General features: G+C 37.9%; 1 protein-coding gene and 1 pseudogene across 2 annotated transcripts in view; one reads left to right on the plus strand and one right to left on the minus strand.

Moving 5' to 3' along the window:
• The window catches only part of GTF2A1L (general transcription factor IIA subunit 1 like), a 59,564-nt gene that overhangs the window by 14,379 nt on the left and 28,434 nt on the right, over positions 1 to 16,751 (plus strand). For both annotated transcript variants that reach the window (XM_003262366.3, XM_003262363.3), the window contains 3 exons: positions 10,250 to 10,305; positions 13,192 to 13,276; positions 14,618 to 15,207. In XM_003262366.3, coding sequence (XP_003262414.2) covers positions 10,250 to 10,305; positions 13,192 to 13,276; positions 14,618 to 15,207 — 731 coding nt within the window. The remainder of the gene's footprint in view (positions 1 to 10,249; positions 10,306 to 13,191; positions 13,277 to 14,617; positions 15,208 to 16,751) is intronic.
• LOC105738554 lies at positions 711 to 9,077 on the minus strand (annotated as a pseudogene).

A 16,751-nucleotide genomic window follows, 5' to 3' on the forward strand; every position in this document is an offset into this window, starting at 1 on the left:
TCTTTTCCTTTACTCAACTGAGAAATAAAATTTGATTCTTTTTTGTATTCCAGTCCCAGAAGTAATTCCCTCTATAGAAGTTATCTAATGATAGTCTTATTCATCCTAGTAGTGGCTTACAACCAGGCTCTAACCTCTCCAGGAACACTATAGGATGGATTTAGCATAAACATATATTAAACTAAAAAGGATTCTTTCAAATGAGTTTAAGTGCATTTTATTTTTGGACAACCTACATGACAATTTTTTTTTTTTTTTTTTTTGACAGAGTCTTACTCTGTCACTAGGCTGGAGTGCAGTGGCGTGATCTCGGCTCACTGCAACCTCTGACTCCCTGGTTCAGGCGATTCTCCTGCCTCAGCCTCCCGAGTAGCTGGGATTACAGGCACGCACCACCATGCCCAGCTAATTTTTGTTTTTTTAGTAGAGATGGTGTTTCACCATGTTGGCCAGGATGGTCTCCAACTCCCAACCTTGTGATCCACCAGCCTTGGCCTCCCAAAGTGCTGGGATTACAGGCGTGAGCCACCACGCTGGCCGACATGTTTTTCTTAAAAACAATGCTTCCACTCCAAAGATATAATGGTCGAAATAAATGAAGAGCTCAAGATGGCATCAGTCCAATTTATCTTAAGTCATTGTGTCATGTGGGTGATAGGCAGCAAGCAGTTGTGATGACAGGTGATACAGCCAAAGTCATTGCCAATTGGTTAACATTTTTCCATTTCTAAACCATCTTTAAAGAAAATCATATACAGGGTCACACCATCCTCATGGTAGAGCAACCATGCCATCTGGATTCACGTTTTTACTGGTAAAAAACTGGTAGTTGTTGAAATTAGTAGAATGTGCTTGGTTTGTTCCACAGCTTCTGTCATAAAAGGTTTTACTGTTTAGGTCTCTGTTCTTCAAGTTGGCCTTTGATTGATTTTATGTAATCTTTGATGTACTTCTTGTAGGCTTCTTTTGTGAAGCTTGTTTCCTGCAAGTGATGGTTCATGACAGTATCAACATAAGTGATTAATGTGCTTTCGGTACCTTCACCCTCAGTGCCTTCTGTGGAGGCATTTCTGTCAATGTTACCCTCTGTCCTACTGACCATCTTCCTCCCCACCCCCCCGTCCCACTTCCAGGCACAGCCAGTCTGCAATCTCCCAGATATTGTAAATGTTGGAGACTAGCTCATCATGGCTGATAAGGTCCGGGTAGATAATCTTGATGGCAGCTGAAGGGAGATGCAGTGGTGCTGGCTTAGCAGGATTCCATAGATCAGAGTGAACATGATGCAGCTGGAGCAGTGCTTGGTGGGTGGGAGGAGTGGGTGGAAAAGGGGATTTCTGTTTTTATTCCTCTGTGGTCTATGAGTATGGTTGGTATGATAATTTTTTTGAACTTATTGAGATTTGCTTTATGGCTGAGCATACGGTCAATTGTGGAGTATGTTTCATGTGCAGGTGAGAAGAGTATTGTTCTGTGGTCAATGGGTGGAGTATTCTGTAGATGTCCATGAGGTCCAATTGGTCAAGTTTAAATTCAGAATTTCTGTGTTAGTTTTCTGCCTCGATGATCTGTCTAATGTTTTCAGTAGGGTGTTGAAGTCCCCCACTATTATCGTGTGGCTGTATAAGAGTTTTGTAGGTCTAGAAGTACTTGTTTGTAATTCTGGGTGCTCCAATTTTGGGTGAGTGTATATTTAGGATAGTTAAGCCTTCTTGTTGAATTGAATGCTTATCATTATATAATGGCCTTCTTTGACCTTTTTATTGTTGGTTTAAAGTTTGTTTTGTCTGATGTAATAATAGTGACCTCTGCTCTTTTTTTGTTTTCTATTTGCTTGGTGGATCACTCTTCAGCCCTTTATTTTGAGCCTATGGGTGTTTTATGTACATCTTGTTTTTTATCTAACTTGCCGATTTGTGCCTTTTTAGTGGAGTAAATGTTTAGACCATTTACATTCAAGGTTAATATTGATATGTGAGGTTTTGTTTTTACTGAGAAGGAGTCTTGCTCTGTCACTCAGGCTGGAGTGCAGTGGCACAATCTCAGCTCACTGTAACCTTCGTCTCCGGGTTCAAGAGATTCTCCTGCCTCAGCTTCCTGAGTAGCTGGGATGGCAGGCGAGCATCACCATGTCTGGCTAATTTTTGTATTTTTAGTAGAGACGGGATTTCACCATGTTGCTAGGCTGGCTGATCTCAAACTCCTTACCTCAAGTGATCTGCCTGCCTTGGCCTCCCAAAGTGTTGGGATTACAGGCATGAGCCACTGTGTCTCTGGCTGATATGTGAGGTTTTGATCCTATCATGAAATTGTTAGCTGGTTGCTTTGTAGTTTCTGTTGTGTGGTTACTTTATAGGGTCTGTGGGCTTAAGTGTGTTTTCATGGTAGCTGGCATCAGTCTTTTGTTTCCATGGTTAGAAGTCCCATAAGGAGCTCTTGTACTGGTGGTCTAGTGGTAACTAATTCCTTTAATGCTTACATGTCTGGAAAAGCTTTTATTTCTCCTGTGCTTATGAAACTTAACTTGGCAGGGTATGAAATTCTTGGTTGGAATTTCTTTTCATTAAGAATACTGAAAATAGGCCCCTAGTCTCTCCTGGCTTGTAAGGTTTCTGCTGAGACGTCTGCTTTTAGCCTAAAGGGTTTCCTTTTGTACATGATCTGACCTTTTTCTCTAGCTGCCTTTAAGATTTTTTCTTTAGCATTGACCTTTGACAGTCTGGGAGGGCAGGAGCCATGAAGAGTGGGGCTAGATTGGGCACATCCATCTACAGGTCCCCCAGTGGCAGGTACAAGCACTGATGCTGAGGGAGAATCCAGTGGGCAGCCACCAGGTGCCCAGAGGTGTATCTAGGCACGGAACTGGGAAACCTCCTTGGCCCCAAGTTCTCTGCACAGTGATGAGGGGCAGCCAAAAATTCTAATCCAGGGTAGTGAGTGCTCCAGATATCTGGAGATCTGCCTAGGTATGGAGTGGAGAGGGCCTTCCTGCAACAAGATCTCTGCATAGGAGGGGTGGGATGACTCAGGCTACTGGACCAGGCAAGCAGGTGCTATGAATACCTGGAAATCTGCCTAGGTGTGTAGCAGAGAGGGCCCCCTTGCACCAGGATCTCTGCACAGGAAGGGTGGAGTGGATCAGGCTGTTAATCAAGGTGAGTGGGTGCTCCAAAGGTCTGGACATCTGCCTGGGCAGGGAGTGGAGATGACCCTTCTGCAGCATGATCTCTGTCCATGAAAGATGAGTGGCTCAGGCTGCTGGTTCAGGCAAGTGGGTGCCCTGAATGCCTGGATTTCTGCCTGGGGGTGGAGCAGAGGGGACCCCACTTCACCTCGATCCCAGGGGAGCAGGCAGGGGCACCAAGTGATGGCACATGCAGTTCAGTTTCAGATTGCCAAGCTGGCCCTAGCTGCAAGTCTCATTGCCCAGGAGAAGCTGCAACTGTAGCAGCTCTCCTCCCACTCCAGGCTTGCAATAGGGAAGAGGATAATTCCAGTACCTACTTCTGAGGTGCTTTCCACCTCAGAAGTGGTGAAGGCTGTGGAGGCTACTACCCTGCTCCAGAGCAGGTGCTTCAGTCTCTGGCCCAAGAGTAAAATGCTTGTATGGCCACGCAGCTGGGTTGCCTAGAATGGCTGACTTTGTATGCACCCAGATTAAAAATGGCATCCTGTGCTTGTTCCTTTGTCTGGGAAAGTGTCTGCAGCTTCTCCTAGTGTTTTTCCCTCACAGCGTCTCCAACCCTCTCCCCAGGTTAGCTTCAGGGATTGGGAGAAAAAAAAAGTTCTCCCTCAGCCTGAGTTGCTCTGATCTCCAGTGGAAAGGTGAGTCACTGATTGAGGCTGTCTTTCTCTCTCATGTACTGGGGCTTCACTTACTTTTATCAGCCAAATGCCATCACAGTGGCTGTTTGGCGGGATCTCGTCTCTGGGATTTGGAGTATCCTGCATGATTCCACTGGATTCTCATTTTTCCTTCTTGAATTAAAGCTCACACCATTGATCTTTATTTACTATTTTGTTATTTCCAAATGGTGGAGGCCTGCTAACAGGCATTAATCTGCCACCTTAGGAAAAAAAGGCTGTATTAACTCCCAGCTTAAACAATGGCACAAATGCTTTTCCTTGTACTTTTGTATGCTGCAGAAATGCTTTATCCTTCTATTTCATCTCATAAAATATTAAAAGGAAGTATACTTGCTAGTTGAAATTTAGTATAATTAATAATTCTTAGATTATGCAAAGGACTTTCTTAAGTGAAATATCTTTGTGGTTGTTCCTGCAGTTTTTGTCTGTTGTGTTTTTTTAACTGTGAGTAGCAATTGAGCATAAAGTGACCACTTGCAAGGTTTGGTGCTACTAACTTAATTCATGCTAAGATGTCTGCAGTTTTACTTGTTATTGCTTTTGCATCATCAGTTCAAATGTCAGCAAAACCAAATAAAAATACTAAATGAGAAAAAGGCATACTTTGTCTTGGTATTATGAAAATAGTTTTGACCTTATGAACACCCTGAAAATGGCCTTAGGTACCCTCAGTGGTTTGTATATTACACTCCAAGAACTGTTGTTCTGCACGTAGGGTGACTATATGTAATTTATAATCTAGTTTTGAGAGAGAGACAAATGGGATTCTATTAATAATTACCTCAGAATAACAGTTGTAAACTGGGACTGGCCTGGGCAAACTGGGATGTGTAGTCACCTTATGATTACCTTTTTTCTAGGGGACTTCAAGTCAGCTTCTGTATTTGGTCTTCATGTCTCATGATCTTTTTAAAATGATACTATCAGTCATGATGGAAGGAAGGGAAGGGAGGAACAGGGACACTGAGAGGTTTGTGGTGGCTTTTATATTTGAGCATTAAAACTCCTAAAGTATAGGTGTAAACTATATGTCCAATTGTTCTTGAACTTAGATGTGTTGAAAATTTCAGCAATGTGGTTGGTTCTTTAGGTGATTTGAGAGTTAGAATATTGTTTGGTCATCAGGAGACATCTTTTATGCTAATGAGTATTCACAAAGAAGAAATTCACCTGTTTCCGTATTTCCTGAATCACGTAATTTTATTGTTAAGATTTGGATTGGTTCAAAGAAGATCCAAGAATCATGAAACTGTAACTGCCACAATGTATCAAAGAATTTTTGATGGTGAATAAGAAACAATACACTTATGAATGTGGATATTGTTATGCCATGTTAGTGTATTATAACATTCTTAAAATTATGTTTGTGGAATTGAATTCTTGCTATGTTAAAATTTATTGTTAAGTTTACTATTTCTAATGAGAACAAAGATACAATATACCAGAATCTCTGGGACACAGCTAAGGCAGTGTTAAGAGGGAAATTCATAGCACTAAATGCCCACATCAAAAAGTTAGAGAGATCTCAAATTAAGAATGTAACATCACAATTGAAAGAATCAGAGAAGCAAGAACACATCAGCCCCAAAGCTAGCAGAAGACAAGAAATGACCAAAATTAGAGCAGAACTGAAGGAAATCAAGGTACAAAAAACCATTCAAAAGATTAATGAATCCAGGAGTTGGTTTCTGAAAAAATTAATAAGATAGATAGGCTGCTGGCTAGACTACCGAAGAGAGAAGACCCAAATAAACACAATTAGGAATGAAGGGAATGTTACCACTGACCCCACAGAAATAAAAATAACCATCAGAAACCATCAGTCTAGCTGCTGGCTAGACTAATAAAGAGAGAAGATCCAAATAAACACAACTAGAAATGAAGGGAGTGTTACCACTGACCCCACAGAAATAAAAATAACCATCAGAAACTATTGTGAACAACACCTCTATGCACAAAACTAGAAAGCCTAGAAGTGATGAATAAATTCCTGAACACATACACCTTCCCAAGAACTTAACCAGGAAGAAATTGATTCCCTGAACAGACAATAAGGAACTCCAAAATTGAATCAGTAATAAATAGCCTACCAACCAAAAAAAGCCCAGGACCCGATTGATAAACAGCTGAGTTCTACCTGATGTACAAAGAAGCGCTGCTACTATTCTTATTGAAACTATTTCAAAAAATTGAGGAGGAAGGACTCCTCCCCAGCTAATTCTGTGAGGCCAGCATCATCCTGATACCAAAGCCTGGGAGAGACACAACAAAGAAACCTTCAGGCCAATATTCCTGATGAACATCACTGCAAAAATCCTTAACAAAATACTTGTAAACCGAATTTAGCAGCACATCAAAAGCTAATTCACCATGATCAAGTGGGCTTCATCACTGCAGTGCAAAGTTGGCTCAGCATACTCCAATCAATAAATGTGATTCATCACATAAACAAAACTAAAGACAGAAACCGAATGCTTATCTCAGTAGATGCAGAAAAGGCTTTAGATAAAATTCAACAGCCTTTCATGTTAAAAACTCTCAAGAAACTAGGTATTGAAGGAACATACCTCAAAATAATACAAGCCATCTGTGACAAACCTACAGCCAATATTACACAGAATGGGGAAAAGCTGAATGCATTCCCCTTGAAAACAGCACAAGACAAGCATGCCCTCTCTCACCACTCCTATTCAACATAGTATTGGAAGTCCTAGCTACAGCAGTCAGGCAAGACAAAGAAATAAAGGACATCCAAACAGAAGAGAGGAAGTCAAACTGTTCCTATTTGCAGATGACATGATTCTATATGTAGAAAACTCTATAGTCTCGGCCCAAAAGCTCCTTCAGGTGATAAACAACTTCAGCAAAGTTTTAGGATACAAAAATCAATGTACAAAAATCACTAGCATTCCTATACACCAACAATAGCCAAGCAGAGAGGTAAACCAGGACCACAAAAAGAATAAAACACCTAGCAATACAGCTAACCAGGGAGGCGAAAGATCTTTACAATGAGAATTACAAAACACTGCTCAAAGAAATCAGAAGACACAAACAAATGGGAAAACATCCCACACTCATGGATAGGAAGAATCAATATTATTAAAATGGCCATACTACCCAAAGCAATGTACAGAATCAATGCTATTCCTATCAAATTACCAATGAAATTCTTCACCGAGCTGGAAAACACTATTTTAAAATTCATATGGAACTAATAAAGAGCCTGAATAGCCAAGGCAGTCCTAAACAAAAAGGACAAAGCTGGAGGCATCATGTTACCTGACTTAAAACTATACTACAGGGCCACAGTAACCAAAACAGCATGGTACTGGTACAAACAGACCCATAGACCAATGGAACAGAATAGAGAGCCAGGAAATAAGGCTGCACACCTGTAGCCATCTGACCTTTGACAAAGTCAACAAAAGTAAGCAATGGGGAAAGCACTCCCAATTCAATAAATGGTGCTGGGATAACTGGCTAGCCATATGCAGAAGACTGAAGCTGGACCCCTTTCTTATACCACATACAAAAATCAACTCAAGATGGATTAAAGACTTAAATGTAAAACCCCAAACTGTAAAAACCCTAGAAAACAACCTAGGCAATACCATCTTGGACATAGGAACAGGCAAAGATTTCATGACAAAGACACCAAAAGCAATCACAAGAAAAGCAAAAATTTACAAGTGAGATCTAATTAAACTTAAGAGTTTCTGCACAGTGAAAGAAACTATCAACAGAGGAAGCAGCCTACAGAATGGGAGAAAATATTTGCAAACTGTGCATCTGATAAAAGTCTAATATCCAGCATCTATAAGGAACTTAAACAAATTTACAAGAGAAGAACAAACAGTCCCATTAAAAAGTGGGTAAAGGGCATGAACAGACACTTTTCAAAAGAAGACATACATGCAGCCAACAAGCATATGAAGAAAAGCTCAATATTACTGATCATTAGAGAAATGCAAATCAAAAACACAAGGAGGTACCATCTCACAACAGTCCGAATGGCTGTTGTTAAAAAGTAAAAAACTAACAGATACTGGTGAGGTTGCAGAGAAAAGGAAATACTTATATACTGTTGGTGGGAGTGTAAATTAGTTCAGCCATTGTGGAAAACAGTATGGCAGTTCCTCAAAGAGCTAAAAGCAGAACTGCTATTTGATCCAGCAATCCCATTACTGGATATACTCAGAGGAGTATAAAGCATTCTACCATAAAGACACGTGCAAATGTTCATTACAGCACTTTTCACAATAGCAAAGACAGGGAATCAGCATAAATGCTTATCAGTGACAGACTGGATAAAGGAAATGTGGTAGATATACACCATGGATACTATGCAGCCATAAAAAACAATGAGATCATGTCTTTTGTGGGAACGTGGATGGAGCTGGAGGCTATTATCTTCAACAAACTAATGCAGGAAAGACAACCAAATACTGCATGTTCTCACTTACAAGTGGGAGCTAGATGATGAGAACTCATGAACACAAGGAAACAACAGACACTGGGTTTACTTGAGGGTGGAGGGTTGGTGGGGGCAGAGGAGCAGAAAAGATAACTGCTGGGTACTGGGCTTAATTCATGGATAACGAAATAATCTGTACAACAAAATAATCTGTAAAATCTGTGACATGAGTTTACCTGTGGAACAAACCTTCACATGTACCCTTGAACTTAAAATAAAAGTTAAAAAAAATTAGTATTTCTAGAACATATATGTGAAGACCAAAGTTATGACACTTTTAGTTTGAGTAAAAATACATACTCATTTAAAACGTACTTTGTTATTAAAACCTTCTTGAATATTAAAATTTGTTTCACGCACATTTAGAGGTATAACTTGTGAACATATAAAAATAACTTATTTTTATATGTTCAAGTATAAAAGTTGTATCAAAATTAAGTAGGAGCTGCATGAAACTTCATTATAAAACTGTTCAATGCTTTTATTCCAATGTCTATAAAGAAACTTTAAAAACTCTCTTATAGTACTGTTTGATTTATTTAAATATAGAGAATTATCTTACAGGATTTATTGCAGGTTACCTAAAAGAGGATGATTGTTGCTATTTTTTCTCAAGGAATTCATTTAATTGCTTTAGACAATGTGTTAACAGATTTTTGTTTCCTCTCAGGCTATTACTTAAGCTGTAGCAGCTTAAGTTTTGCTCACTTCTGCTAATGAGGACTAATACCATTGTGTTTCTGCCAGTCCAATTCTTTCTAATTTAGCTTTTCTAAAATAATGCCTGTTAATAAGCAAAGTCATAGATGAACAGAGGATAAAAATAATTCTGTGCTTCATTAACCATCAATCTGTAGCCTTTCTTCTGTTGTTTTAACGTGGAAGGAATGGTTAGTTTAAAAAAATGTTTGCTTTTATGAGTTGTTTGTTTTATGTGATGGAGCCATTCTAATGTCAGGAACAGATCTTTGGGGCAATTTTCCTTAATGCAGTATGTGAAAAACAGGCCATAATAAATATTACATTAACACATAAACATGCTAAACTTTGTGTTTTTATTAAAGAGGAGGGAAAGTGACATTCTAACAGCTATATTTAGTCATATTCAGGTAAAATGAACCTTGAGTATCTAAGGTATATGGTTACATTGATCAACCAGGATCCCTCTAGTTATTATTTTTCCTTTGCTTATTTTTAAATGATAGATTACATTTACAGTTAGCTGGTCAATCTTTGAGATATATTGTAAATGAAAGGCTGGTTAGCATAGAAAACTGGTAGATAATAAAGGAAAGATATATGGGATTGTAGGTCTAATGTAGGTCGAGTTGTCATTCTGGGGATTTGTTTTCTTATATATTTTTAGCAATTGTACCTGTTTTATTGCAGAGACTTGAGGAGACATGTTCTTATTCATTTGTTCCTAATGAATAAGGTGTGCTTGCTTACTTGACCAAAGTACTATAAATAACTTTTCATAAAATAATGAATTGGAATTTATTTTGAACCTATGCAATTTAGAATGGGTTTATGTTGGGTTACATATTTATGCCCAATATTATAGTCTCTCGGAAATGTGCCACTTTAATAAATATTTAATAAATATTACTTGACTTACTAAGGACAATCTAGGTGTTTTGTTATGGATTTCCAAAGTACGGTATAGTTGATTACAATGAGATATTTCCTTTCAGCACTTAAAGGATTTTATTTGTAAAGTCTTTATCTGAAGTTGTGGCAAAAAATATAATTACTTTTTACCTCACTTGGAATCAGGAAGTTTAGAATTCACCATGGTTTAACCTGTTAGTGATAGAAAATATTTTTTAAAAATAAGCTATATTTAGTGATTTTATTAAATTGGTAAATTCTAATGTGTATATATTTATTTTGTTTTCTATGCAGCATCATTAGTTATTCCTGCTGGTAGAACTCTTCCAAGTTTTACCACAGCAGAACTGGTACGTAGCTTACTTAAAATATACTTGAAAAGACATGTCCCACTGTTAGTGAGTGGTGGCAAAATGCTGAACATAGATGTAATTTCTTACCCTCCAGCTGAAAGTGAAAAGATGTGGCTGGGCATGGTGGCTCACACCTGTAATCCCAGCACTTTGGGAGGCTGCGGCAGGTGGATTGCCTGAGATCAGGAGTTTGAGACCAGCCTGGCCAACAGGCAAAACCCTGTCTCTACTGAAAGTACAAAAGTTAGACGGGCATGATGGTGGGCGCCTATAATCCCAGCTACTCAGGAGGCTGAGGCAGGAGAATCGCTTGAACCTGGGAGGCGAAGGTTGCAGTGAGCCGAGATCGTGCCATTGCATTCCAGCCTGGGTGACAAGAGCGAAATTCTGTCTCAAAGAAAAAAAAAAAGATGTGGTAAAGAGTGGGGTGACAGAATAGCATCTATAGCATAGATGTAATAAAACTCAGAAGTTCCAGAATTGACATTTTCTTGCCAAGTTTTCCTGTCTTTCAGAGCAGTTGTTAGCATCTTCTAAGACTATATGTACAAGGTTAGGAAATGTCTGAAGTTATGTTGTATGGGGTTTTAATATACTATATAATGTTATATGCTGGTTACATCCTAAATAGATAATTTTGAGTTTTTTTTTTTTTTTACTGATTTTTTCCCCTCTAGAATGGAGCAACATCATAGTTTTGACTTTAATTAAACTGGAATATTTTTGTCATTTTGTACCTTTGTGAAGTACAGCTTGTTTATATTTTTCCCCTTAGTACTTGAAGGCAGAAAATACATTTACAAGTTAACATAGAAAATCAAGTAGTTTTTCAGGTAGAGAAGAATAGCAGCTTTTCACTTTTATCTTTCTTCCATGGTACTGAGATTATATAATCTACTAACTGTTTTTTAATTTTCTTTCAGCCCATAGGTTGCCTTTCTAGGGCAAATGCTTAGTGGGCTAGTTATTTCCATTTCTTCACTAAGAACAGTCAAAACCACACACCTTAACAGGATTTTTGGAAAGAATGGTGCTGCTTTTGATAGGAGACCAATGAAGAAATACCTCTGCCTTTGGAATTCAAAGAAATATTTTTTTCCTGTTTAAATAAATAATAAGCTTGTATTAATAAAAAGTAAAAATAGGCTGAGCACAGTGGCTCACACCTGTAATCTCAGTGCTTTGGGAGACTGAGGTACTGGGCACCATAGGAAGACCACGTGGCTACAATTTTTTTTTTTTTTTTGAGATAGAGTCTCACTCTGTCACCCAAGGCTGGTGTGCGGTGGCATGATCTCGGCTCACTGCAACCTCCGCCTCCAAGGTTCAAGTGATTCTTCTGCTTCAGCCTCCTGAGTAGCTGAGATTACAGACGCCTGCCACCATGTCCAACTAATTTTTTGTATTTTAGTTGAGACAGGGTTTCACCATGTTGGCCAGGGTGGTCTCAAACTTCTGACCTCAAGTGATCCACCTGCCGTGGCCTCCCAAAGTGCTGGGATTACAGGCGTGAGCCACCGTGCCCGGCCTGTACAAAATTTTTTTAAAAAAATTAGCCAAGCATGGTGGTGTGTGCCTGTAGTCCTGGCTACTTGAGAGGCTGAGGCAGAAGGATCACTTGAGCCTAGTAATTGGAGATTACAGTGAGTTATGATTGCACCACTGCTCTTCAGCCTGGGCAACAGAATGAAACCCTGTCTCTTAAAAATAAAAAGGCAAAACTTTTATAAATAAAAGAAAGAGTTCTGTTGTCTTATACTGCAAGAATAAATATTTTAACTGTTTGATGTTTATTCATCCAGACTTCTTTCATGAAAGCTATATTAGTTTTCGGGGTAAAAAGCAGGAATACTCTTTTTACTGTTTCTGTAATTTCTGTTTTCTAATTTAGTAATATAGATGGACTGCTTTCGTTTTTTTTTTTTTTTTTTTTTGAGACAGAGTCTCACTGTTGCCCAGGCTGGAGTTCAGTGGCACTATCTCGGCTCACTGCAGGCTCCGCCCCCCGAGGTTCACACCATTCTCCTGCGTCAGCCTCCCGAGTAGCTGGGACTACAGGCGCCCACCACCTCGCCTGGCTAATTTTTTGTATTTTTAGTAGAGACGGGGTTTCACCGTGTTAGCCAGGATGGTCTTGATCTCCTGACCTCGGGATCTGCCCACCTCGGCCTCCCAAAGTGCTGGGATTACAGGCATGAGCCACGGTGCCCGGCCTGATGGACTCCTTTCAATTTCAGTTAGTACAAATTGGCCTTCGTGGATGTAACATAGTTTAATTAACAAACTTTTGTTGGTGAACATTTAAATTATTTCCAGCATTTTTCTAATATAGTATTCCATTGATTATGCTTGTATGTATGTCTGTGTGTTTGCGTGATAATCAGGATAAATTTCTAAAAGTAGAATTCGTGGGTCAAAGGTCATTTGTATTTTCAATTTTGGTATCTATATATTGCAAAAATTATCCTCCGAAAGGATTGTACCAATATGCATTCATACAGACAGTGGTTTGAGAGAACCAATTTTTATCACATTCTCAACAACACTGGATGTTATCAATCTTTCAAATTTTTGCAGGTCTGAGAACCAATGGCCCTGCAAAGCTATGTCTTGGGCAAGTTTTTCGAGTCAATGTTTATACTGTTCATTATTAGGACTTACTGGCTTCGTTGCTAATAACTGTAGAATAGGATTCCTCTTGATCTTTAATGGGATGATCAATATTGAAAAGCTATTTTATTCAAAGAACTCAGCCCTAATGTTAAATGTTAAGTATTGTCAAACTATTGTCCAGAATCAGATTTTTTGACTCCCTGTGAGATCAGGGAAGTAAATAAAGTAAAGTCCTTTTCTAACTTTCTAATATAAATTTCTTATATCTAGGGCACTTCAAACTCCACTGCAAACTTTACTTTTCCTGGTTATCCCATTCATGTACCAGCAGGTGTGACACTACAGACTGTATCTGGTGAGAGTATATTCTAAGAATATTTTTGTTTTTAGCATTGGTACTATTTTTTGGACATTAAGCTTCATGATTTTAAACAAACATATACCAGAAGTTATAAGAACTTTTAATAAAATCGATTTAAAAGTAATGATAAATGGTGGTTTTTATTGTTATGGAGACAATCTACCACAAAAGGCACTGTACTAGGCCTGTCCTGTATTTCATTCCCAGTTCTCTTTCCCAACATTGTATAGGGGTTCTTTGTATATATTTTTTCTAATTCAAGTCAGTTTTCTAAATTTTAACAAATACAAAATAAAATAACTTACCTGCATTCCTGCTAGCTCTAATTACGGATTAAAGATTAGGTTGATCAACCTTTGCCCCCTTTCTTATTGGAGATTGCATGGTCTGATAAAACATCTGATAGTTTGGAGGTTAACCAGTCTCTGCTTTTCAGAGCACCATCTCTTGATTTTGAAGAGGATCATACCTCTTCTTTGGGTTGTTGTAAAGTTTAAGTAAAGCACCTAACTCAACACTCAAAAACAAGTCCTATTTTTTTTATTTTTTTTTATTTTTGAGACCGAGTCTCGCTCTGTCACCCAGGCTGGAGTGCAGTGGCGCGCTCTCGGCTCACTACAAGCTCCGCCTCCCGGGTTCACGCCGTTCTCCTGCCTCAGCCTCCCGAGTAGCTGGGACTGCAGGCGCCCGCCACCACGCCCGGCTAATTTTTTGTATTTTTAGTAGAGACGGTGTTTCACCGTGTTAGCCAGGAGGGTCTTGATCTCCTGACCTCGTGATCCACCTGCCTTGGCCTCCCAAAGTGCTGGGATTACAGGCATAAGCCACCGCGCCTGGCCTTTTTTTTTCGTTTATAGTGTTATTTTAAAGGAAGAAAGGAGAAGAAATTTGATTACTTTTGAAATCATTTAACTCTGTTTTGGATAGCATTGTCTTGCTATATGATATTTTAAATATATGAAGTATATTTTACATGATTATGTTTGTTAAAATCCAGTTTTTTGGTTGATAACATTAATTTATCAAACAATGGAAGAGGTTCATGGATTAAATATTGGTGGCCTTTATGTATCTCAAAATGTGCCATATAAGCAATTGTGGGAAAAGTCTGGAATTAAAGCAAAACATATGTAATTAAAAAAATAAGAATTTATATATTGATTGTAGAAAATCCAAAAATGTCTGAAGAATAAAAGAAAAACCCCTAGAGATAACCGCCATTAACATATTGGTATATTTTTTTCCAGCCTTTGTGGATGAGATTTTTTTTTGTGGTGGTTGTCAAAGGAAATTTTAATTATATTATACTTATAATTTTGTTTTCTCCTTTTTAAGGTCACCTTTATGAAGTCAATGTACCGATTATGGTGACAGAGACTTCTGGAAGAGCAGGTATTCTTCAGCAATCAATTCAGCAAGTATTTCAACAGCTTGGCCAGCCTTCAGTAATACAAACTAGTGTTCCACAATTGAATCCATGCTGTCTTCAAGCAACTACTGAAAAATCACAGAGAATTGAAACTGTGCTACAGCAACCAACAATTCTACCTTCTGGGCCAGTAGATAGGAAACACTTAGAAAATGCCACCAATGATATACTTGTATCTCCTGGAAATGACCATAAAATCGTGCCTGAAGCTTTGTTGTGTCATCAGGAAAGTTCTCAGTATATCAGTCTTCCAGGTGTTGTATTTTCTCCACAGGTCTCTCAAACAAATTCTAATGTGGAGTCAGTGCTCAGTGGTTCAGCTAGCATGGCTCAAAATCCACATGATGAGTCCCTCTCCACCAGCCCTCATGGGGCTCTGCACCAGCACGTGACTGATATTCAGCTTCATATTCTTCAAAATAGGATGTATGGATGTGATTCTGTAAAGCAACCAAGAAATATAGAGGAACCTAGCAACATACCTGTATCAGAGAAGGTATAGTTCTGTGTCCAACTTGTTGGTATCAGGGGACAGACAGTGGCCAGTGATTGGATATCCTGAGTATTTTCAAGCTGTAATGTTAATCAGAATTATATATATTTTGTTTTTTCCTTTAGAAGATTCTTTATTTTTTCTAGTGATTTTAAACAATTTTTAATTGTGATAAAATACACGTAACATAAAATTTACCAACTTAACCATTTTTAAATGTACAGGTCAGTAGTGTTATATACATTCACATGTGGTACAACCAAGAAGATTGTTTCTTTATTGTTGTTTTTAATATAACCATCAGTTCTTAAAATATTCATGCTTAGCATTTCTAAATTTTTCATTTCAGTAAATGAATTAGAATACTTCTTCAGAGAAAATGCGTTTGTTTTAAAAGGTAATCTGTTTACCAGTCTCTTACATTGGGAAACTTATTTTTGTCTGCAGATAAAAATTAAAAGACCCAGAAATCCAGACCAGTAGTTTATGGAATGTTTTGAGATAACTAATTATCAAATGTAATATACAAAAGAAGCCCACAAAGTTTTTTTTTTCCTGCTCTACCTAATTTTTCTGAATTCCTATATGGAAACTTTTCCCTACATGAGGGATTATGTTGCTAGTAATTTTGTTTCTCCCTACCTACTAAAATACTATTTTTACTTAATTTCTTTTGGTATTGAAACCACTAAAAATTAGCTTCTAGTTAACTTTTGATATTGAAAATAGGTCTGAATTTTTAATTTTCAAGGAATTAATACTAATGGCAGAAAGATTCCTGGAGAATTTTGGATTATAAAAATTAAAAAAATTACACTCTTTTTACAAATATAAAATACATCTTGTGGCTAATTCTATTTATACAATTCAGGACATGTGAAAAATATTTATAGGTTTTTGCTCCAGCTAGTGGTTTAGCCATCATCTAGAGCCACTGTACAAATCTGTAGCAATGGATAGTTAAGCACCACCTTAATATTTTATCTTCATGATATTTAAATTTTGTTAGTTAGGGAAAGACATAGGGCATAGTGAAAGGCCATGAACAAAGAAAATGACAATCAGAAACTATTTGACCTGTTTTAGAATGTTTCAGATATTCGCTGAAACCTGTTCAAGATCTCTGAGCAAATCTGTTTTTAGTTTTGCTATAAGTGTTCGTATTAAAATGTTTTATTGAGTGTTTTTTATGTTTTTTTTTTTTTACGTAATATTTAACACTTGGTAAATAAATGTAGGCTAAACTAATAATTATGAAACATTTGGTTTTGAGGTAAAACTAACTACAAATGTGAAATGTTTGTTTTCGTCACTACTACTTTTGGAGGCACTTTTTACCTGGATTCTGTGTGAATTTTGCAGATGTTTGGTGTGATGAGTCAAGGACTTATTCTACTGTTATGTATTGTATGTCATCATGTACTTTTTCTGATATGGGGAAATAGATTAGTTAAGGGATATTAATCAAGTATTGATTGGGAGTAGTAGTTGAGAACATAAGCTTTGAAACCACAGTAGTTTCAAATTCTAGGTTCACTCCTTGAAAG

This window comes from Nomascus leucogenys, chromosome 14 (assembly GCF_006542625.1).
Source record: "Nomascus leucogenys isolate Asia chromosome 14, Asia_NLE_v1, whole genome shotgun sequence".
NCBI classification, from domain to species: domain Eukaryota; kingdom Metazoa; phylum Chordata; class Mammalia; order Primates; family Hylobatidae; genus Nomascus; species Nomascus leucogenys.